The 24466-nt window shown below is 38.8% G+C and overlaps 2 protein-coding genes across 2 annotated transcripts; both read right to left on the bottom strand.

Moving 5' to 3' along the window:
* Positions 1-5780: 5780 nt before the first annotated feature.
* On the bottom strand, positions 5781-17113 carry LOC111223380 (regulation of nuclear pre-mRNA domain-containing protein 2-like). Its single transcript, XM_022747491.1, has 10 exons — positions 16657-17113; positions 12031-12160; positions 11598-11749; positions 11356-11408; positions 11064-11190; positions 10736-10911; positions 9757-10099; positions 8935-9132; positions 8307-8486; positions 5781-8183 (listed from the first exon to the last, which is right to left on the bottom strand). The coding sequence occupies exons 1-10, from the start codon at positions 16829-16831 to the stop codon at positions 6484-6486; spliced, it is 3234 nt and encodes a 1077-aa protein (XP_022603212.1). The 5' UTR covers positions 16832-17113; the 3' UTR covers positions 5781-6483.
* Positions 17114-19687: 2574 nt separating this feature from the next.
* LOC111223518 lies at positions 19688-23910 on the bottom strand. The gene is made up of 6 exons (XM_022747702.1): positions 23650-23910; positions 21833-22183; positions 21651-21726; positions 21463-21541; positions 21200-21353; positions 19688-20754 (listed from the first exon to the last, which is right to left on the bottom strand). The coding sequence occupies exons 1-6, from the start codon at positions 23674-23676 to the stop codon at positions 20386-20388; spliced, it is 1056 nt and encodes a 351-aa protein (XP_022603423.1). The 5' UTR covers positions 23677-23910; the 3' UTR covers positions 19688-20385.
* Positions 23911-24466: the final 556 nt, after the last annotated feature.

Here is a 24466-nt window from a genome sequence, read left to right as displayed (position 1 = left end):
GTCGCTAAACTACCCGCCATGTGACAGCCGGTCAGGCCGAAGTGAGAGGAGGGAGGAATAAAAAGACAGTGCACGAAACACAGTCAGGGTTGTACAGTGTGATGTTAAATGGTTGAATTTGCTTTATTTTAAGTCTAAGTCGTGTGTGTGTGTGTGTGTTTCCCCCTAATGGACTTGCAGATTGTGTTTCTTTATCTTTTGATGCACCCTTATTTCCAGGACAAAATGTTCTTGAGTGGACAATTATTTTTATGTTGTTTATGTTATCTTGTTTTCCCTTGCTCTGCTCTGTTGCAAGACTGTTATATGAGGAACTGCGCCTTAAGATTACTTTCATTATCAGTTAATCTGCCAATTGTTTTCTCCTTTAATCGATTAAGTTTTTTGTCAAAAATGTCAAAAAAATAGTTAAAAATGCGTGTTAAAATTTTCCAGATTCCAAGTTGATGTCTTCAAATGTCTTGCTTTGTCCAACCAATAGTCCAAATCTGAAAGATATGCAAAGATCTGTCATATATGAGAACTAAAAGCAAAAAAATAAATAAAATTCATATTTGAGAAGCCAGAATCTGCAAAAGTTGGAATCTGTTCTGTTGTTTTTACCCTGGTTCAGTTTTCTCTACTCAGTTGTTTGGCTGGTTTAAACAGGATTTAAAAGCATAACCAGAAAGGCCTAGCTTCAGTGACACCCTATACATTACATCTGTTGCACTGCTTATCTGTATGTAATAATGTTTATCTGAAGTCTCTGTTAAATAAAATAAAATAAATAAATACATATTACTCCAATTGTGGGATAGCTAACCAGTCTTTCCACATAGTGTACACTTTAATTCAGTTTAATTAGTTTCCATCATGTAAAGTCTGTTGCAGTGACCAGAGAATGGATTGAATGCATGGTTGCACATGACTATCATCTACTAATATACTCACACACTAAAATCAGACTGAAAGGCATTTTGGATGAAGGCATATAAAGAAAAGGCATATATTAGGTAATGTTAGACATGAGGCAGTCAATTTTTAGGGGAGCATATTTCCTATAAATCAAAAGATAGACAGGAGGCGTCTGCTCTGAAAAGGTTTATCATATTTTTCGTTTTTTGTGTGGCCAATTAAAAAGCAGACGGTCCCTGACATCAAGAGATGTAAATCCGCCTTTTGTTCTCGCCGTGGAGCTGGCCGTGGTCCTGAAATGGCTCTACTCAACTCGTGACTCATTAACAGGGCTGCGATATTACCTCTCTGAGTGGAAAAAACACATCGTTTCCACGAATGTAGGTCTATTCGTAGATGCATGGACCGTAATTTCGTAGGACACGCACACATACACACCCTCTGTGAAATCTCGGCAGCATGTAAACAATGAACCCACATGACAGCGGGCTGCACACACCCGACATGCGCACCACGGCGACACTTCAAAGGAGTCACGATCTGGACCTGTTCGGCGCGAGCAATGGCAGCAACGTTATTAACACAGCGAACCTGTGGCCACAGATTTATCTACGGCCACAACATTAATTCCTTTATTTCCCACAGCAGAATATCTCATCGGCTTGTCTCTAACGTTAAGACTGCCATCTGCCATCAGTCACTAAATCCTATCTGCCTTCCGCCCTTCAACCCCAATTTAAGCCCATACTGTGCAGGCGTGGCAGCGACTGAGTTCTGATCAGGTAGAAATGGATGATCTACGTAACTGCGCTTTGAAAACGTGATGTGTGTCATTTTGACAATGGATGGCGTTTTTAATTTTATTTCAGAGTGTAACCAACAACGACATCTGGTGACGAGCTGCAAACACATATGTTGCCAGTGGTGGTGTCTATGTTGCTGCTGTGACTCTGCAAAAGATACTCTATCTGAGGAATTGAATGTGTTTCTGTGCTTTTAACAGTGATGGGTGTTGAAAATATTACTTAATCATTTCTGCAACATCTACTTAAAGTATAGGCTATACATTAAATATTCTGTGTCCATTTCATAGTGTTATATTTAGAAGATATTTCTGTTTTTACTTGGGTCCTAAAAGTCAGTAAAAAGCTCCGGCAGTAAGTATTTCCACATGAATTTTGAAATAAGAAGGTATAAGGCGTCTTTGCTGCTCTAGAATTATTAAAAATGAAACTTAATTTTAGAAAATACCTCATATAAATTGCTTTACCACAAAAAAAGCATGGAATATTTTTAATTTTTTCCATATGATTAAAAAAATTATTTGACAAAATGGCTGGGAAAGATTTTTGAAAGGAACAAATGAATCATCATTTAAAAGGTGGTCACATGTTTTGCATGAAAGATCTTATTTAGCAAATACCTCAAAGTTTTACTTAAGTGCAGTACTACATATAGTACTTAGTTATATTTCACCAATGGCTTTAAATTCAAGACAAATGATTGCTTGGACAGAGAGCCTGATCTCTAACTCAAACAGACGGCAGAGATTATCAGGGGTCCTTGCTTTGTCCTCCAGTGAAATCCATGTATCTTCAAATTTGGTCATATTAACATTTCCTCATAAACTGAGGGATAAACTGTCTCTTTATGAGTGGAAAAAAATCCCTGAATTCTTAGGCAAAAAAAAAAACTACTCAGAACCCCAGTGGATTATGTGACAAAGGAGCAGAGTTTTTCTTAGCTCCATGAAAAACTGACCTTTTGGAGAAACATGGGTTTTCACAGGATAACTGTAAATAAACAGGCAACACAACTTTGCTTTAATTTGATGTGAACAATAATACTTTATTTCACAAAAATATGCATTTAGTTGACATTTTTACACATCTGGTGGTGTTGGTAATTCAGTGAGTGAGAGAGAGAGATAGAGAGGAGAGAGAGGATATGTTTAACAAGTAATCTTGGATGTACTTACTTCACAGACGGTCTCAGTCCAACCCTCCTGTTCTCCCGTGACTCCTCTGAAACACAAGTAAACACACAGACACAGAGAGAAACAATTTCAGCATTTTATTTCCTCCCTGCCTATATTGCTTGTTCTGATTTCCTGCTGGTGGCACTCAGTGTCTGATGTATTAAACTGGTGGCTTACTCAGCTGCAGTCATGTCAGACCATGAAGAGCCATCACTGGAGGCGGCGCAGGATTCAAAAAGGAGAGCCACCAGCAGCACCGACCCCCCTCCCTCACTTCCATCAGTTAAACATGTGGGAAAGGGTTGCCATCACATCAGGCACATCAAAGTGTGGCTCTGGATCCCTGAGGATGAAAACAGGAGGAAGGAAGGGGGTGAAACAGGAAATAGGTTAGAATTCAAGGGGGTGGAAGATTTGTGCATGTGCAACATTCAAGAACAGGAAGTGTAACATCATAAAAAAAAAAAAAAAAAAAAAAAAAAAAATAATAAATATTATATATATATATATGAAAACGTCCAGAATCTGAAGGTAGACAAATGTTACATGATGTTTTTTTTTTTTTTTTGCTATAGCCGCTCCTCGTTTAATAAAGCAGTCCAACAAAGTGACAGTGCTCCTGGAAAGATCTACTGACATCTGGCGACGGCTGCCTCACCTAAGCTGAGTGCACTATTTTCTACAGAGCGTTTTATTATCTGCTTGCTTCACCTGTTGCTTCACTTCTTAAACGTCGGATTAACCAAAACGCATCGAATTCACTTTGAGCTTCACTTTCTCTCACTTTTTTTTGCGAGTCACATGAAGCACAATTTGTTCTCGTTAAAATCGATTCTTATTTCCCCCCCGAAACGAAACCTGTAGAAATTAAAAGTAGATCTGAATTAAGCCCCGTTTTAACTACGCGGATTGGTCAGAAGCTCATCTAGATCGACGTGTTAAATAAATATTTAAAAAAAAAATCAAGGATGGAATCAATAAAGTTGGGAGTTAAGATTTATTACATTTCTTTACGATGCTTACAAATCAATTAAAGTTTGGGATTATTTACAGTATAATATTCATAAGTGGCTTATTGTGATGGTTTCATTAATTTAGTGGCTCTAAGAGGAAACATCTGTTTTAATACATGTAAGCAGATCTATTTCTTTTGAGAGCATAACCAAAATAATAATCAAACAAGGTTCTAAACAATCAAAAAGTCTAATTAACTAAGTCTAATTTTTTTTAATTAATAACGTAGGAGCTTTAATGCTTGCTTTGTAATTGCCTCATCAATCTGACTGATTATCACTTTGTCTTGCAAACTTGTCACATTAAAGCCCTGTGTGGAGACAGTCTGAACTCTAAATTCAAAGCCTCTCACATTCCTCTCTTCTGTTAATGAAGCAGGAATATCTGTGGAGCCAGAGGAAAACATCATGAGGGAAACAAGCAGCTGTTCTCCAAAGGGAGACAATGAACTCTCTACTGTACTGGAAATATAGAGGAGTGGGGCGGGGTGGGGTAGGGTATGCGGGGTGGGGGGTGGGATTATTCAGTGGGGGGGGGGGGGGGGGGCAGGGGGGGCAATCTAAAGCATTAATGTTGAATGTTTGCTGAGGCTGTAAAACTTCACATAAGAAAAATTCTCTTAGCTGCTTGAAGGAAAAGCTGATTCACGGTTTTAAGAGAGTAAACTACAATAAATAATTCCACAACTCTACAGGTTCAGAAAGAACTAACTGAATATGTTAACGATGTAATCATACAGAATAACTTCAGTATATCATAAAATATATATAAACGTCAACTGCATGAAAAAATCTGTTCTTGCAAATTTGGAAGTTGTTGGATTGTTCTAAGTAACAGCAAAATAAAGTAACTCAACTCAACTAACTTTTCACTTTTTATGTTTCTAGTTTAAATGTCTGATTTAAAAAATGTTGACTATTTAGAGCAGAGAAATGTTTGTTTTTTTGTTTTTTTTTTAAGGATTTTGAAATCTGACCAATAAAAAATTCAGTGTGGTCCAAAAGGTCTAAGACATGATCTCAGACTTTTGCACCCCACTGTATTTTCCTTTTAAATTTGCTGCTTGCTTCTTTGCAGTAACATCAAGAAACTAAATGATACAGAAAACAATGCATTTTATTAAACTAATTCCCATTTAAATATAGTAAATATACCTAACAAAAAGGGGTTTTTCCATTCTTTGAGTGTAACATTACTTTAACCTCTCTAGCATAATGTTACATAGAGCAGCAACCTACTTTAGACCTAATAGGAAACTGATACTTTGACTATGATAAAACAATTTTTGACAATATTAAAATAATGATTAAATATTGCCATCAAATAGCAAAGTATTACTCTATAAAATGCAGAAAATGTAATGTAATTTGAATTCACTTTAATGGTCTTCTTAGAGACATTAATACGCCACTTTCTCTGGTAATTTCCAAAAGGATCATTTAAGCACACCAAGATGTTGTGTATACACATGATAACTAGTAGTTCAGGGCCGTGGTGCAACAGTCCAAAGATCACAGGAAAGAAAATTAACAACACATTTTTTTAAACTCAGATTTTTATTAGTCAGTACAAGTAAAATGAAACTGAAGACGAGAATCTTCATCCCCTCCAAAAATGCACTTCTTCTGCGTCGGTGATGGAGGGTGAAAAAATAACACACCTCTGTCCCCCTTTGACTAGACTTGTGTCGCTCTTCTTCAAGGAATTCAACGAGACGTGAAACTATCGCCGAAGGGATCTTACGCACTAGTAGAGAAAGCATGGCTTCACAAATATAACATTCGGAGTTGGAACAATGAAAAATTATTATTTCCCCAAATATGAAAATGGGTACACTGTGTCTTTCATACATACACTGTGTTTTTCATACCCAAAGTGAAATTTAAATTGATTTTTTTTTACCAAAAGCTGCTGGGATACTGCTGCTATAGAAGAGAAGCAGTCAGCACTGCTCACTGAAAAACTAAATAACAGCAGAAACAACGCACCAACTACATTCTTTTCTTATTCTCTTAGCAAAAATAACTATCCTCGGATTCAACTCGGAAGAAAATGAGGAACGGCCTGTGACTAGTTGACTTACACTTGACCGCATGCACACACTCATACCATGCACACACTCTGACCTATATCAAACTGATGCTCGATTACATATTTAATGCAATGCTTCATTATTGGAGCAAATAACACAAAAAGTGAATTATATATATCCACCTCTTATTTTCTTTAATCTTCTTTCTTCACGCTTCAGCTCAGCAGCCCTCTCAGAGCCCCCGTTTTCTTTTACATCTCTTGGTGTTGTCTCTGCTCAACCTTCTAAACCTCCTTTTTTCGTCGCCATTTTCAGTTATCTTCTGGTAGCTGCTGAGTTTTGCTCTTCAGGATAACCTTTTCTTGTGATGCCCACCTCAGTGTCTGCACTTCGATCCACCGACATTTGCTGTTTCAGATTTCAGATTTTCAGAGGCCTCTCGTGGCAGGGTGTGGACCTCAAAACGGAGTGACTTGCAAGTTACCGAACAGTCTTAAAAGTCCTGCCCCTGCCTTCATGACATCCACAGTGATTTGATGAGAGCTCAAAGCAACATCACCAGTCAGAATCGTGGGGGTGGAAAGGGTCTTTTCGGGGGGAACATTGGACCAGTATTTCCCCCTCCTCTTGGACCTGGACGTTTGCCTCTTAACCTTGGATTGGGGCCATGGAAACGAGGAAAGGGTGCATGTGGGGGTCCCCTAGGGTGTGGGTGGTGTGCTGGGTGGGGAGGCCGATGTGGAGGTCGTAGACTTGGATGACGGATGTCAAGATGAGTTGGTGGTGGTCTTCTTGGAGTGTAGTGCGGAGGAGGGGGGCTATGCCGCTGGTAGTCATGGGCATAGTAAGGGTCTTCTGAGGGTGAGAGTGGGGGAGTAATGCCTCGACCTCTGGGGTGGTGGTGGTGTGGAGGGCTGCCTGGTCTGTAGTATGGATCGTCTGGGTGGTGGTAAGTGTCATCCTGAAAGAGAAGGGCATCTCGATGGCGGAGCTCATCGTGGTACCGCTCAAGGTCCTCCTGATAACGCAAGTCATCTGGGTGAGGGTGTAAATCCTCAGGGTGACGAGGGTGAGGGCGGTCAAGTTCATATGGCGGATCATCTGAACGAAACATGGACTTATGCTGATGGTCATGCACAACCATCCCACTGATGGCACTGTTTACTCTAGCCCCAGTAACCTCCCCTGTGTGGTTGATCGCCTGCTGATCTGGAGGAATCATTGCACTACTGGCCGCAGAAGGAGGGGCGTCGAAGGTGTGGGGAGGGGGAGGTAACTTTGGGACAGGTGGGAGGTTGCTTCTGAAGAAACCAGGGGATGTGGTGGCGCCCTGCTGGGAGGCCAAATTTTGACGTTCCCGAGCTTGTTCCGTTTGGTATGGATAAAGTCCTGATGTCTTGTTTTCTCCGGGCACTGTCACATTGTAGCCCCTGGGTTGCTGAGAGCTGCCCTCTGGGTAGGTGTTACTAAACCAACCCCTTTTATTCACCCCCTGAAAGCCTTCAAGTGTCTGTGTGCCACTGGCACTGCCTGGGGCTCTTTCTCCTGGCACTGACCCTCCTGTTTGTGCAGAAATCTGCTGGTAAGGTGCTGTAATCCCGTGCTCCGATTGCTGCTGGTAAACCTGCCCATTCTGAGCCACACCTGGCTGTAAGTGAGCCACACCTGGCTGCAGGTGAGCTTGCTGTTGCGGGCTTTTGAGGTTCTTCTGAGTGCTATTCTGGTATGCAGTGGGAGCCGTTTCTCCAATAGATGACTTATTTGTGTTGGAGGTGAACGGGACCACCATAGGCTTGTCCATGATCTCATCTTGGGTTGGGGTGCCTCCGCCCTCATCCCGCACTGGGGTCCCATCCTGGTTGTCTGTGCCAGTTACTGGGCTGAGATTTTCCCCTCCCGCTGGGTTCGTAGTGAAACCCAGGTCAAACGTATTAAAAGCTGGGTTCCCCTGCAGGAAGCTGTGGATTTTCGACTCTAAACTGTTAGAGGACGAGGGTTTCTCTGGCTCTGTTGTCAAATCCATGTCTCTATGGAGAGCCTGGACCAGGGCCGAGGCTGGGTTGGAAGTCTGAGGAGGGACTTGGGATCTTGTGCTCTGCCTTACAGTAGAGCTGTGTGAAGAAGGCACAGGTGCAACAGAGGAGAGAGACAGGCTCTGAGAGGGTGCTGCTGATGCAGATGTGGATGAGGGAGGAATCTTGCCTGTACTGGAGGAGGCTGCGGAGACATTTGCAGCTGGGCTGCTCAGAATAGAGCTGATGCCTAAGTGAAGAAAAGAAGAATAACAAAATGTATTTTAAGCAAGCTGCTTTTAATAAACAATATAAAATTGATACATTAATAACATTTTGGTTTTAAACTAAGCAGAGTACTCCTTATTCTCACCCTCAAGGCTGCCTTGGCCCTGGACTTTGGAAAGAGCACTGAGGAGGTCTGCAGGACTCACATCCACCTTGGAAAGGAGGTTTACCAGTGAACTAGCATCCTGAGAGGCCACAGAGACAGGTGTTGTCCTTACTGAGGAGCCAGTAGTTGCAGCTGCAGAAGGACTCTCTACCAAAGGTCCTGCAAGACAGAGAGCAACACTCACTTCAAATGTACATCACCAACAGACATGTTAACTGTTAAATCAACAAAAGCACTTCAACAATTTCAGTGAAATTAGAAGTATTACAGGAGGATGCTGAGACTCAGACAGCTTCAGTTCCCACTACATATTACATTTGCAAAGATAGTTAGTTCTTTCATAGCAGATGTCAACAGACACCAATCAATCATCATCATCAAGATTTTTTGGTACACGACATAAAAACTCTCCATTACATTTTTATACCTTTTTACAATTTATTTTATTTTGAAAGAGTGGAATATTATGACATCAGAGGTGCATTGTACAGATGTATATTATATCACAACGAGACATGGTTGTGAGGTTAAAACACAGAAACAGTTATAACAAATGAAAAATGTTTCATTCCGTTTTATTGATGTCAGGACAGGCACCAGCACTCACCTGTGTTCTTCATGACTGAGTTTAAACTATTGAAGATGGACCCAATTTTACTCATGTCAACACTTTCCACAACTGCAGGTGCGTCTACAGGGTGCGTGACCCGTGGGGCAGGCCGCTCTGTTGCTACTGATGGCTCCTTTTTTACAGAGACAGGAGTGGACACCTCTGCGTGGGTGGGACATTCAGTCTGTTCTTCAACTGATAAGAGAAATATGGCAGTGAGAGAGAGCTTGGATCCTATCAGATATGCACTCTATGTAATGATGTTAAATAAGTGTAGTTATTTTAAGTTTGTTTTTAGGTCAGGCAATGACTTTGACGCTGATTTTCTACAACTTAAGATTTCCAGGTAAGGAGAAGTCACTCCATTCATTATTGAATTAATGGAATATGCTGCAAAAGATACTGACATGGTTTTACATTAAGAAGTGCTATAGCCAATACTGGATATAAAACTGTAAAATTATACATTTGCTGCTGCTTGTAGTTGTTAAAATGTATCCAATGTTCATTTGGTGGCTTTATGGCTGGTAATGAGTGATCCAGAGAAAAAATCGTGGAATCCAGGTTGGAAGCAAAATACTTGGATCTTCTCCATAAACATGTGATATGATTTTCTTGCGATTTTCGGCATGATTCAGTGACTCCACTTGCATATTTTAAGTGGTGCTGCTCCTTTTCATTATTTCAACACATTTTCAACAGAATTCTGCCACAGAAAGCCAGGAAATAATCACAAATTCAAATCTTTTAATAGCGCCTTTAAAAAGCCGTCACTGTGCAATCAGTCAGAGAGTCCCTCATCATCAGCCCACTCCTCACCTATAATGCCACCACTGTCCATTTCCTCTTCAGAGAGCTCCATGTCTTCCACTTCACGATTGTCATTCTGTCCCAGAGTCTGTGTGTGTCTCGGGGATCCTCCCGGTGAGGACAGAGGGCTCGGGGCCGGTGGCTCCGCCTCATCATCCATAGCAGAGCCATCAAGATCTGGATCGGGGTGGGCCAATTCCAGACCATGGAAAGGGGACTCAGACCCCGTTGGAGACGGTGCATCTGCAGAGGGTGAGGGGATCGGCGACTCGTCCAGGTCTGGTAAGGTAGACTTCAGGGTGTCCAGCTTACGCTTGAGGTGGGACACTCGGTTAGCAAACGTTTGGTAGGCCTTGAAAGAAGAGATAATGATGTATTAAGAAATGAAAAATTAAACCAAAACTGTGACTCAATTGTTTTTCATGTTGAGTCAATATATCTAGTATTTTTCTTTCTTTATATTTCAATGTGTACAATGTGTTCAATGTGTACAGTTAAGATGAAGCTTATTCTGTTGTACTTACAGCACTTCTAATTTTTTTGTGTTTCCTTTTTTAGCATCCTCCTTATATTAGATCTTTTATGCATGGAAATGTGGGCCTTCCATTTAATCCTGAACTAAATTTATGCTCATACTGCCATAAGACAATAGGAATTATTTTTATTTTGGTCTTCATGTATATACTGGTGACTTGTCCTAGGTGGTTCTCTGCATGTTATGGTCAAGTAGAGTGACTAACGAATAAGAGCCTGAACAAAATAACTCCACTTAGGGCTAAAAAACAATGCCGGCACAATTTTACTTTAATGAACCCATTTTCATAAATTATATGGATGCAGCATTGCAAACAAATTCATAGTTGCAAAAGTGTGAATCGAGGGTTGCATTATAAGCTACTGGAGATGTAAAAAGCTACAGATGCATTTTCTTATGATTGAGAATTAAAGCATAAAACAACAAATATGAGTACAAATCTGTGCCACTTACATTGGCGACAATCTTGACCTCCTTGTACTGCATCTCATAGAAGATATCTGCATTGCTAAGGGCCTCCAGGAGAGGAGGTCCTGTTTTGCTTTGTTTGTCAAGAAACTTGACAAACTCCTGTAGCTGTGCGCTTCCTTCCTCAAAGTCTTTGGAGAATTTCTTTCCTCCGGCCTTATCTATAAGAAGGAAATTAATGTAGGCATGATTTTTAGGGAATGGTAAAAAGAGAAAGAGACAGAGACATCAAAACCATTGTTGATCTTGACTCATCTAAATACACTGCAGTAGGGTAGATAGTACAGCAGTAGAAGATGACTTAGTCAGGCACCTTTAAGTTTCCTGAGGGCTTCAGAACTGCAGATGTCAACTCTCATAGCTGCCAGCTGTTTTTCTCTCAGGTCCACCTCCTCGAGAGATCTCTTGTACTTGGACAGTTGGTCTATTAGTGCCTGGGGCTAAAGCAGATGGAGCAGTCAGTCACATTATCAGACCAACATAATATTTGAGTAAATGAGGAAACAACAACTACGAGCATAGCTATCTTTTGTTAGATGTTAAATAAAAATGTTGCAGTATAGTTAGGGTTTTAGATGAGCTTAAAACTTTAATTTCTTGCTTACCACAAACTCCGCAACAATCTTGGACTGTAGATCGGCTTTAGACTCAACTGGAGCTTTAAACAATATGAAAAAAAAAATCAGAAATCACATCAAACAGCAAAGTATCAGTATTTGGGTAACAAAATAAGAAAATAGTATAATAATAACTTTCAGAAGTTATGAAAATGAGTTATTAGTAATGAAAATAAAATCAAAACAGTGCATGGTTGGCAAAGCGAAAGACAATAAGCCTACACACTTACTTTTTTGCTCCACAGGTGTCTCAGGGGGGGACTCATCTTTGACTAGGCTACTCCTAAGCTCGGCAATGAGTGTCCCTGAATACACACTCCTGTCCTCCCAGATGGACAGTATCCTTTCCACTGATTTAATCACCTTAGGGTCACCTTCATGGCTAGAGAAAGCAGACGGGATAACAGAATAAGAACAACAGAGGCCAGAGATTTATGTTGTTATAATGAAATTTATTTAAGTGTGAGGAATTTCTCTGAATGAATAAAACACAGGCAAGGATAGAGGAGACTGAGGAAGTGAGAAGACAGAGGAGGTTGACAGGAAGGAAAGGATGAAGAAGGCAACCTACACAAATATTACCATTTCATCTAATATACATATATCTCAAGACTGACTGATATAATGGCCCCCACATAAAACCTTGTTCGACAAACAACTTACTTGATCAGCACGAAGGCTTCCGGAAGCATCTCAGCGAATGCCGTACGATAGACGATGGCATTTTTCCTTTTGCAGTTCTGAATGACATCGTTGGCGAGGTAAAACAGGTTGAGCCTGTGTGGGGCATCACCTGTTATGGGACAGAGAGAAAGTAAAATTAGTTTTAGTTAGTTTCACTGGCAGGGCAGATATTCTGCTGAGGGAAGCTGAGTCCAAATATTCTGAATCATCTCTTTAGGCAGTTTTCAAATATTTGTAGACATCAGCAGTGCTGTAACATATTGATAATTTTTTTATTATTAATCATCTACACTATGTCAAAATGACAAGCATCTGTTACTAACGACCCTAAACAATACTAGGTCAAAACTTGTATATGCCAGGACCGCTTCGTAGGCTTAGTAGGTTACAACCTTTTATCTCTTTGCTTCTATCCTGGTCTCTGTGCTCACATATACAGTATTTTAATAAAGCTAAATTTCCAATTACGCTGTATCAGGTAACACATCACACATATTACTTGGCTGTCTTGTAATCCTGTAGTTTTGGCTATATTTAATTGTAAAAAAAAATACTTGGAGAGAAAGTAAGAAGTGACAGAATATTAGAATGTTTTCACATATAGTCCTTTTTAAACAAACCAAACTCAGTCCTGTTAAAGCGGACCTACATAAAAGACAGTTCTTTTTGCGATGTGACTTAATTTGAATGAGGACTCAGTTGTCTTTAAGATCCATTTCAGCACTGATGGAGCCTCAGTTATCTTTATGTTCACTATAACTATAGTTCCTCTGGAGCTGCTTTGGATTATGGGTAGCTTTCACCTAGAACAAGGTGGCTGCTGCTATACTTATACACATATTTGGCTAAATTCATAACACAATACAGTATATTGTAAGTGTAAATATACATATATAGATGTGTACACACACACACACACACACACTCGCTTCAGATACCTGGCATTCGACTGACCAATGCAGGAATTATGATTGATCAGTCAGTCAGTCAGTAACATTTGTGATTATAGGGTTGGCCCAGCTGTTGCAGTCCAGCCAAAAATGACAAAAAAGTCAACCAGCAGCTAAACATAAACACATAACTGAGAAAAGCATACAAATCTTACTGTATGTTAAGCAAAATGTAAGATGTTTGGTGTTTACTTAATGCATGACAATAAAAATAAATGTATCATTCTGGTTAAGTAAATGGCAGATAGATACATGACAATAATCATTCATGAATTATTGAAATTGTGACTAATTATCTCTCAATCAATAAAGTTGTTTAATTAGAGATTTAAACTGACCAGAAGTATGAGAGAGAGAGTCGTGAAAGAGAGCATGTAATCAATAACTATATGACATTTAACCAACATCAACTATGCAACATAACACTACCCACGATCACAGACTTGATGATTTAGTACTGAGGAGAGCTTTTGAGGGGGCATGAAATAACTACATAGTTTACATACACACATAGGGCTGAGTATCATTTGACATATTTTGATACACACAATCTGGTACAAACACTAAAGCAATCATTTTATTCATACTTCACTGAGTTCACCTTTTCCCACAAAACCCTTTTTTAAATTTAACAAATAAAGCAAACCTCTCAACTACACAATGTAATTATCACATTGAAGAATAATCACAAGAATGATCCTTATTTGCCAACTTAAGTTACCTGACAATTTTAGAAGCTGTGCTACAGATATAATTCATCAGTGCTTTTAAAGGTAGGTTATAATAACCAGCCATACTAATGCAAAACAACTATGTTGTCAAAGCACAAACCTCAGGAGTTACAACTTTCTGACAACAGGACAAAAAAAAAAAAAAAAACTGTTCTATCCTTTTTAAAAAAGGGTTTTACTATCAGTTATTTGTATTTTAACATCTGCCGAAAAGAGTTCACTCTAAAATTATTGCAAGGAAAACTGCCATTGACATGTTTGATCTGTTCAGCAGGACAATGGATAAAATTATAAACCATACAAAAAGTTTTTTCAGACTCTTCTCAGTCAAACTGCATTTGAGCAGACTGAAACACAGTTTACTACACACTACTATAAACACAAACTGCATGCTGAGACAAAAGGGACAATAGTAAGCCATGGTCACCTCTAACGTATGACAAACGTCTCCACTTTCATGGGGCATGGGAATGAAATCAAGGTCTACCATTGAACCTTGGCATCTAGTCCATAATACAATTCCTTCCTTATCTCCAGACAAAAACACAGAAAAGGCTTTGCAATGTCAAAACAGCAACACATCAAAAACACAAAATTCATTTAACAGACAAAAAAAATGTTCCTCCATTAATCACAACAAATGCAAATGTGCAGAATGTAATGGAAGAAAAGGTAAGACTTTGGAGGAATTTAATGTAAAAAAACACTAGGTATGTTTTTATTATAATTAGCATATGAATTCATGAGTTATGGCCAAAAACATGTTTGGTGAGATCACAATGACCTTGACCTTTGGCACAAACGTTCACTTGGACTCACAGATGAAGATTTTGGTGGTCAAATTTGAAGAAATTCCCTCAAAACGTTCCTGAGATATTGTGTTCGCAAGAATGGGACAGAGAGGCGGACAGACAACTCAAAAACATAATCTCTCTTGCCAAGGTTGTCAACAGCATGGAGGCATAAAAAGATCATAAATGGAACAATGAGCTGACAGTCTTTTCTCTGTAAATCTATATAAACTTCCCATCAAATGAAAAAGCAGCATAGACAATTGTTCTATGCTAAAGGCCATCAACAAAAGATTATTGAACCCTTTCAAATAATTCTTGTGGTTATACTGTATTGATTCTACAGGTGCAACTAACAAGTATGTCCATTATCGATTGATCTGTCCATTGCATTTTCAATTGTTTAGTCTAAAGACATTACAATTTCCCAAATAGAAAGGTTAAAACATGTTTAAACCTGTTTGGTCTGACCAACCCTAAGATATTTAATTTATAATGATATAAAATAGAGAAAAGACACATTGTGTCTTGAGCAGATGGAAAAATATTCAGCATTGTTCCTTAATATATAATCTAAACAATTAATCAACTATATAAATCGTAGATCATCACATTTTTGTCAATTGTCCAGTTAATGGACAAATTGATTTACATATTCAGATGTTTATATTTCTCGAATAAATGCGCAATCCATCCAGCTTAATGCAGTCATAATGTTCAATTCATTTAATAAACCTAATACATATGTCTTTCACCATTATTATTGTTTCAGTGCTACGGACTTTTCTGTTTAGTCCTTGTCCACTTGTGTTCTGAAAAACTTGGTTTCAGAGACTTCTTTGACATTGATTCCTCCAGCAGCAGGCCTCTTAAACCCAGGCATTGCAAACAGGTCTTATAAAACATATACAGAAAACTCAGCGTGTAGAAAAGGCTCATGCAATACATCTCTAAGTAAAGAAATACAGCATTTCAGAAGACAATGCCATACTGCAACCACAGACTGAAGAGCACAATTTCTTACTGTTAATCAACTCTCACACACTTGCTCACACTAAGAAGAGCACAAAGCTAAAGTTACACGAAGCCAAACCTACAAACAGAAACAGAAACAAAGACGGCAAATGCTTCAAATCCACAGCTCACCAGCAACAGCTCATGTGAATCTCATACAAGGTACAAAGCTGGGATAAGCTGTATATTGATAATCTGTTATGAAACATTCTGTGCAGGATTTTGACTGTAATATCTCCATATAGTATATATGTTGCATTTTCTAGTTTTTAACATATTGGAAAAAACTGCATTTGGTAGATAACCAGTGGATTTGAACTGGTAACTTTGACCACTCTACTATTGATAATGGTAAATTCAATCCTTTACATCCTGAAAATACCAAAAAAAAAATGTTTTAGTTTAAATCCTATATACCATCACTCTTATACATCTGTTACAGTAATATGCCAATATTTCTAATTTTGCAGCTAACTTCTTGTATGTGCAGTGCCAAGTGTCAATAGACCAACATGCAATACTACAAAACTAAACCTAACTGCAAATACAAAGTAAGGCCACAAAATTATGTACTAATGCCGTACTCAGATGACACTGTACCTAAATGGTACAAATTCCCAAACAAAGTTGTAAATAACCAAATTCTCAATTAACAACTGATACATTGCAAACCTGGGGCTCATGGGGCCCCTGGAGGTGGGGCCCTGGAGCTTTGCCTGGCTTGTAATCGATCCCTGAATAGCACTACAAACAAAATACAAACATCCCCCTTAACAAGAACTTTAATAGATATCGTAAGTTTGTCCTGTCAACAAATGAGGCAGCTTAATTTACACTTGCATTGGAAAATATTTCATCAAGCGGGAAATAATACCATTTAAAATCAACTCAGCACAGCATTTGCTAACTGGCTACACTTGGAGGAGCGCACATTTTAAACTCCACGGTAAACCGGTGTTCCAAGCTAGGAAACTTCTGACGATTACTGAGTCAAAAACAGCAAATATTAGTTCATAGTTACTTAGGCCACTGAAAGGACTTGGATCACGGTGTCCAAACGAGCGCACAACCCCAATCGGAGCAACAACGGTCAGTTTAACGGCCAGCAAAGCTACTTACATTTCCTCAAACACTTGATCCAGTGTCGCACAATCAGGCTGTGGTACTTCTTGTTGTCGATGCACCACGTTGACAGTCCTTGGATTGAATCCATCGTGTTTGTGACACTTTGAAATTTCCGTGCTAAAGTAGACTCCAGAGATCCGCCAGAAGCGGCTCCTGCTCCCGCTGCCATGACCGGAGGAGCTCGCGGTGCGCTCTACCATTCCAACACCAACTGAAGTTAGCCGGGGCTAGCACTTAGCTTAGCATACTAGCTCAGCGTAGCACAGACGTTATCGCGTTCAGTAGACTCTCAGTTGTCATTATAATGTTACAGAGCCTTAAATGTGCAGTATGCTGTTTGCTTCTAGAAAGTATCCACCGTGAGCGTCTGAACCACCGCAGGTAGTTTATATCATTGCGTATTCAAAGCTAGAACTTAGCGCCTTACGACATCCTGAGGTCTGTTTACTCGTTGCTGGTGGAGCGATGAAGGACACTTCCGCAATTACGACGTGGTTATAGCGCCACCCAGTGGCACGGAAGCAAACATTTGTTCGCGCCACCTGCTGCGTGTTACTGGTAACGGCATATGGACAGTGGTTGAAGAGGTATTCATTTGTACTTTCAGTATCAGAGGTTTAAGTACTCATTGTGCAGTATGACCTCTTTACAAGTGCTATACAATAGTGTGCAAACGTTCCATGCATAAAAGTGAAGTGAGGATGCTTTCAAAAATAATGCCATGAATAGTTTTTATTTATCAAATCTGCAATAAAGAGAAAAAAACTTAAAATTAAAATATATTTGCTGTGACCACGCTGTACCTTTAAAACAGCACCAATTATCTCTAATTCACTTCCACATATTGTTTGTCAAGGTACTTGGTAGGTAGGTTGTTGCAAGCATCTTGGAAATCTTGCAGCACAGTTTTTGTGCCTCAGTGTCTTCAGTCTCTTCATGTAATCCCCAACTGACTCCATGATGTTGAGATCAGCGCTTTGTGGGGGCTTGACCATCTGTTGCAGGACTCCTTGTTCTTCCTGTCTCTGTGATAGTTCTTTATGTATGTTCAGATTTTTAAAAACATGCAGTACAGATTCAGTATCTTTATATCTGACTTACAGAGCTTAGAGTGTTACACCAAAATAACCACTTTTACGCTATTATAATAAATTAATAAAGTGTATTTTGAGAAAAATATTATTATCATGTGACTGGTTACTGTTGCATTTAAATCATGCATTATGAAAAAATATAATACTCAAATTACTGCTAAAATATACCAGCTATAATCAAAGCTCTGGCTGCTTTATTTAATGTTTAGGTGGCACATGCTAACACATCTTTGAATGAAAGAAAACCATTAAATTACAAGATAAATAAATTTAGCTTATTTAAAAAAACAATTTAAGTTAAAGAGAAACTTTAATTGTTGAAGCAGGAAGTGTTACAAAAAAAAAATCAACAAACATACTGCATTTTGATGAACATCATTTGTTTAATGTATAAAAATATGTGCATTTCAATCACAAGTAATGACAATATTATTATAAGAAACAAAGATATAGCCTTAAACAAAGGACACTAAAAAAAATTAAAGACATATCACTGAGGAATAAGATTTTTACTCATCTTTCAGTGTTCTTCTATTTCACAAATGATATTTCACAGATGTGCAACCCAGCACAGCAAAACCTGTACTAGAGGATGCTATATAATGCAATACTACACTATACCTTTGCTCTCTACCACATGCTTACAATCTTGATTTTAAATGACTTAACCCCAGGCCAATAAAAATTACTAATGGTGAAGCCTGCAGGATATCTACACAGCAGCACATTTGGTTTGCAATGACATAAGTGGTGAGATGATTATTTTGCTATTGTTAATCAAATAATAAATTTTTTGTACGATTGCTGATGTGATTCTAGGTAAGTTTATCATTACTTTTAAGGCTGACTGGTGACAAACTACCAGAGATGAAATGCCATTCAACATGAATGATATCTGATTTAAAATATGGTGGAACAATACCCAAATGCCATCAAAAATAAGTGATGTGTTCAGGAATGGAGTTTTGTTTACGATATCTCAAAGATATTATTAATTGTTCCATAATCAATAGTAAAGCACTTTGAGTGATACAAATTTTACAACAGCAAGTCAGTGATACAAATCCAAATCACAGAAGCTGTTCTTTGCCCACATAATGACACACTGCATTTGGGGCATTTTGTGTTAACAATAAAATAAATTTACTTTTTAAGCCTTTCAACTCCACAGTGCCAAAATGAAAGGAGTACAAATAAAAAACAAAGAAATTAGAAATATTCCTCCAAAGTCTCTCACTCAAGCACTTGTAAAGCACGCATTTCAGGTGTAACACACGACTAGCTACACAAGTCTGCCGATGGAAACTCTTCTGATGTCAACAGTTCTGACGTTTCCTTATTGTCATCCAAAGTGCAGCTGCATAAATTCTAACTCAAACAGGACCAAATATATTATGCCTGTTTATGCTTCTATAAAAAAGTCACTCAAAAGTCACATGTCTAATAAAATATTACATATTCAAGTCTTTCTAATCAAAACAAATTCACTCACTCGCTACCTTAACCAGCAACTGACACAATGATATCCAGCTAAGCATCTTCCATTTCCTCACCAAACACAGGTGGAGTAGTATTTTCTGTGCAGCACTTTATTGTTTTACCACAAGTGCCACTACACCTTTTCTTATCTACACAGAAACAAAGGGATGTGTGTGTTAACTATATTAAGAAGTAGTGACTGTGAAGTAAGGTGTGTTTGATATGATAATGCAGAATGGTTATGTTTGGCAGATTTGGGCGGTAGCTACAAGCATTTACTATACATTAAAATCAAGCAGCTGGCAAAAGCTATTTTAACGTTCTCAAATGCCTGTGTTTTAAATGTTTTAATGTTTTAATCAACAGTGTTCATGATGGAAATACATGTCTAACTGCACTAGGGCTGCAACTAACAATTATTTCCACTAAAAATTAAGCTGCCAATTATTTTCTCCATTCGTCTTTTCATTGTTTGGTCTGTAAAATATAACAAAATAGTGAAACATGCTTATAACAAGTAAAACCGATTCAGTCAGTCAGTTTACTATCATATGTGACAAAGAGAGAAAAGAGAAAAAAAAAATCATCAGATATAAGAAGCTGAAACAAGTAAATTCATTTTTGTTTTATAAAAATTAATTTAAAGACAACTGACTAATTGTTTCAGTTTAAAACTGTACCAGCGGTCTGTGTTTGCTCACTTGAGTGAAAGTGAAAGTGATATCTGCTATTGCTGTTTTTCACGAATGGTATGAAATCTTATACTTAGCGCTGCGTTCCATGGTATGAAAAAATACAAAATAGAGCACAGACCGCTTTAACACATCACACTTGAAAGGATTTTCAACATCTTTTAACTTAGTAAAAGTCAATGTAGACAACAGTCATACTCTTACAGACAAACAATATATAATTCCTTGTAGTATAGTGCAATAACTCTGGTGTTATCAAAAAGACATTGGATAGTTAGGGGTAAAAGAGAGTCTATCTGGATTTCTCCTCCTCCTCTTCTGGTCTAAAGTGGCTTGAAGCCATCACAGACTGGCTCTGCACCTAACTTTATGCTTATGTAATCAAGTCTGCCCTCTGCCTTCACTCTGGCTGGCATGCTGTGTCACCTCCATGTGGTAGCAAGGTCATCTAAGGCCAGCTAAGGTGAGTCATTTGTAGTAACGGTCTCGCTGGAGGACACTGAACTGTCTTGTGTAGCTGGGCTTCCATGAGGGGAGGGCGGGGAAATCTCAGCCTGCTTTTGTCTCTTGCTACATAAATATGTCGGACTGCTTAAAGTGCCAGTGCTGTCTGTAAACTCACGTCCAGTTTTACAGCTGCACCCAGCTGGACCAACTGTTTCTTCCTCTGGAGTTCTCATTTTTTTAGGTGATCCAGATAGACGTGTGGAAACACTCTCAAATGAAGTTGAATCATGGCAGCTCCCATGTTTTTCTTGTTGACGGTGCTTATGCTTGGTTGGGACATTGCCAGCATGGTGAGGATTTGACCAGCTCAGTTTTCTCTTCTGGAATAGGAAAGTAAGACCATAAGCAACGGTAACAAAACAAGGTCTTAAAGGAAAACTACAGTTTATTACAATTCAAGCTGAGCTGAGTTCTTTGAGATATGAAAGAAAACCCAAGTTGTAATTAACTATAGTTTTTTTTTTTTTTTTTTTAACAGACACAGCTATCAAAGACACAGCAAGCCTGGGGAGGTTATATCTTCAGCACTCTAATAAACATGTTTTTTGTAGTTCCTCCTAATATTTTACTGTAACATTGTTTTTGTTTTCTTGTGTCTGATTGTCTGATTATAAAAAAAAAAGCACTATTTTAATAATAATAAAAAAAAAAGGTTTAGTATTGTTATTTTAACTTCTCTGGGTCATGTGGCCCATGGTTTGATTAATGCGCACTTGTAAAGTCATTCTCATATGGTAACAAAGGTAACATCAATATGACGCTCACCTTAACTGGCATGTGGAGTTGACTTTGGCACCAGTGTGGTCGAAGTTGGGGAGTGATGGTTTGTTTTGGTGTATCTATGGACTGAAATGCCACCTGAGGGAACCACATTTTTAGCATCATCTCTATCTGCAGCAGATTTTGAAGGTATTTCTCACTGCAGAAAAAGTGTCAAGGAACAAGCATTAATGACAATCCTGGGTATGGATAACAATGACAATTCACTTCTTTCAGAATATTAGGCTTGCCATTTGTTATGGTCTTACCCCATTTCAGGCTTCTGTAGAATTCCAAGAATCCTCTGCAATCTATCGATGGCAACGCTCTGCTGGAAACTAGTTAAACCTGTTAAACCATTTAAACATATAGGCAAGTAGTCAGTTAGGGGGTTAATTAAAGGCTGGCTGCTTTGAAAAGAGATAATAATCATGTTTGATTTTGCTCTGCTACATACCTTTGTCAAATCGCCCTGTCTTTAGTCCATGTAGAAGCTCAAGCAAAGGACGGATAAACCTGTGCAAATCTGCACACTGAGAAAATAAAGAGAAAATCAAGCTTTACAACTATGACTCATCTGCTATTTCGCTGACAAAAATACTAAAACAACAAGCTAGGAATTAGTTTAAGGGTTCTCACTTTCTGTGCAAAGGCCAGGTCCCCTGGTGTCGCTGATGATGATACAAATGTGGCAGCTCCAGGAGAAGAGGCAGTGTTGGGATGCTTAATTTCATCAGGGCAGTGTTTAGACTGGTCGCTCTTAGACCTCAAATTCAGCTGATCTGAATGAGCTGGAAAATCAAGATAGTTTTCAGAGAATGTGATTCCTTCGTCAACTGACAGGGACTTTCTTCTTCCACTGTCTCCCTCTCCCTCTGAGAAGAAGTCCGTTTCATCCTCAGTCTGGTCACTCTCACTGAGAACAAAGCTCGAGGTGGAGGGTAGCGAGTCATAAGATGGCCATTTGGAAGAACTTCCTAATGAATTCATCTGTGGAGACAGGAAGATAAGAGTAGAGAAAAAGAGGAGATTTGAATAGAGCTAGTAGGTGGATATTATGCAGCAAAGTAATCATCTCCAAACAGAAGTTCAGTAGATACAGATTTTGGCATTGGGCAAAATCAAACAAGTAGAATGTCTATGAGGATTCTCGGTCATCCAGGTAATGGTCATCCAAGAAAAGTTCAATCGAGGGCAACTTGGTTGTGGATACCTGAAGACATTTCACCTCTCATCCAAGAAGAGTCTTCAGTTCTGACTGACTGATGGGGAGACCCAGGTTTTTTAACAGGTACAAGCAGGTAGGTCTACAGTATTAGAAGTTAAAAGGACATATAGTTGCACATACAGTACATTATCATTATACATGAATTTCCCCTAGGGGATAAATGAAGTCATCTATCTATCTACTACATACAACAGGACAAGTGTTGTCTGTGTGTCTTCCAATTGTGCAAATCAAAGCATTAATATCAAAATTTCCATCCCCAAGGTGATTTTTCTTTAAAATATTTCCTACATTTAGCGCAATGTAATACTGGCCAAATGAAAGGTCACAATACTTCTGTGCAAATATTTCAGTACTGCTGCTTTTGGAGATGGCTGTTGTTACTTTAAGAAGTAGTAGATACTGACATAAATAATAGTTGAAGATCAATATAAATATGCATATGAAATAAACAGAGACATTCATTTTGCATATTACTTAGTTCTATACTTAATTGTACAATGCATGCTTTAAAGATAAGTAAAGTACTAGCTATTTTAGTCCAAAAATAGTGTTCTCATACCACAATACTTATATAACTATATGTCAACCAACGCTTTACTACATAGTTATGTGTGTCTACAGACCTGGAGTTATTTATATCAGAATCTCAATATTTAGCAAAAGAACCCAAACACAAGCCTTTTGTCAGAACCAGGCAAAAGACAAATGAGAAGTGTATTTGTTGCCAAGAGCTGCCAGTAATGTCCACATTCAGTCTCAGCAAGTACAAAATAATCGATATGAGGACAAGGCAGATGGTCAACATTGATAGGTTATGACACTGAAAGACAGCCACAACTACCTGCGCCTATATGACTATACAAATCAACGCGTGTGCGTGTGTGTGTGTGTGTGTGTGTGTGTGTGTGTGTGTGTGTGTGTGTGTGTGTGTGTGTGTGTGCTCCAACAGAAATTAGTTGGGTCATCTAAGGGCAGTTTATAAATATATTAAGTGAAGATAAGTCTAAATCGTCTAACTTGTTAGATACATATATTGTGGAAAAACAGCAAATATATTTAAAACTGGTTGCAAGACGGTTGCACATAACCTGCAGGAAATGAATACTAAAAGTTATGAAAAGAAGTGGCTAATAAGACATGATTTGATGCTAAACAATTTAAACGTCGAGTGTGAAAAATAGCCAACACTACCCCAAAACAGAGAAATGTCAGAGAGAGTTCTTACCTTCAAGCGGAGTGGAGCTGGATTCATAAAGACAGAAAAACAAAAGAGCAACGCTTGAGAAGGCACGTCAACGCTTCTTGAACAAGTTGAACAATTTCAAGCCTTACAGAAGCAACTTCAACCAAGCGAATATCTATCTGTGTTGGCATATGTGTGAGCACACAGCGACTACGTTTGTTATCCAGTTACGCTCCGACCCTCCCTGTCGCTTGCATCTCTGCCCGTGTTTCGTTGACTTTGTCAGATTTCCAACCTGCATTAAAAGTACCCACGAAGAGCAACGGTCGCTACACGTGCTGAACAGGCACATATCCGCGATTGGCTGAACACCGGTTCGATCTTGCCTCATTGGCTCAGAGGTTTGGCCAATCAGCAGCGTTCACAACGTCCGTTGGCTGGTAAATGCGTAGGTCCCACAGCACTCTCAAAGGCAGCACGTGTTGGTGGTGTGGCTGGAAAACGAGGGGAACAGCACGCGGCAGCTGACATCTGTTTAAAATTTTGGGATGCAAATGAGACCTGGTTTAACAGACGTACTGCAACAGTTACTTTATCATATATATGGAAATAATAGCGTCATTACAAGCCAGGCTGTTGAAATTTGTTTCCTAGACCCTTTTCCTGGTGGTCATGTTTTTTGTTTTTGCTTACCGTTACTGACCCCGCTTTCTCTAAAAAAAGACACACCTAGAGAGAGCAGGGTAGATAGGGTATCTGAGCATACAGATACAATATAGGAAAAAGGTTCATGAAAGTTGAACAGAGGCAAGATTTAGGTCTGTCACACAAAGTATAAAACAGCTACATTAGTCTGAAA

The sequence above is a fragment of the Seriola dumerili genome, unplaced genomic scaffold (assembly GCF_002260705.1).
Source record: "Seriola dumerili isolate Sdu_G_001 unplaced genomic scaffold, Sdu_1.0 BDQW01000110.1, whole genome shotgun sequence".
In the NCBI taxonomy this organism is placed as follows: Eukaryota; Metazoa; Chordata; class Actinopteri; order Carangiformes; family Carangidae; genus Seriola; species Seriola dumerili.
Note: the sequence above shows the minus strand (reverse complement) of the source record. Positions and strands in the feature narration are given on the sequence as shown.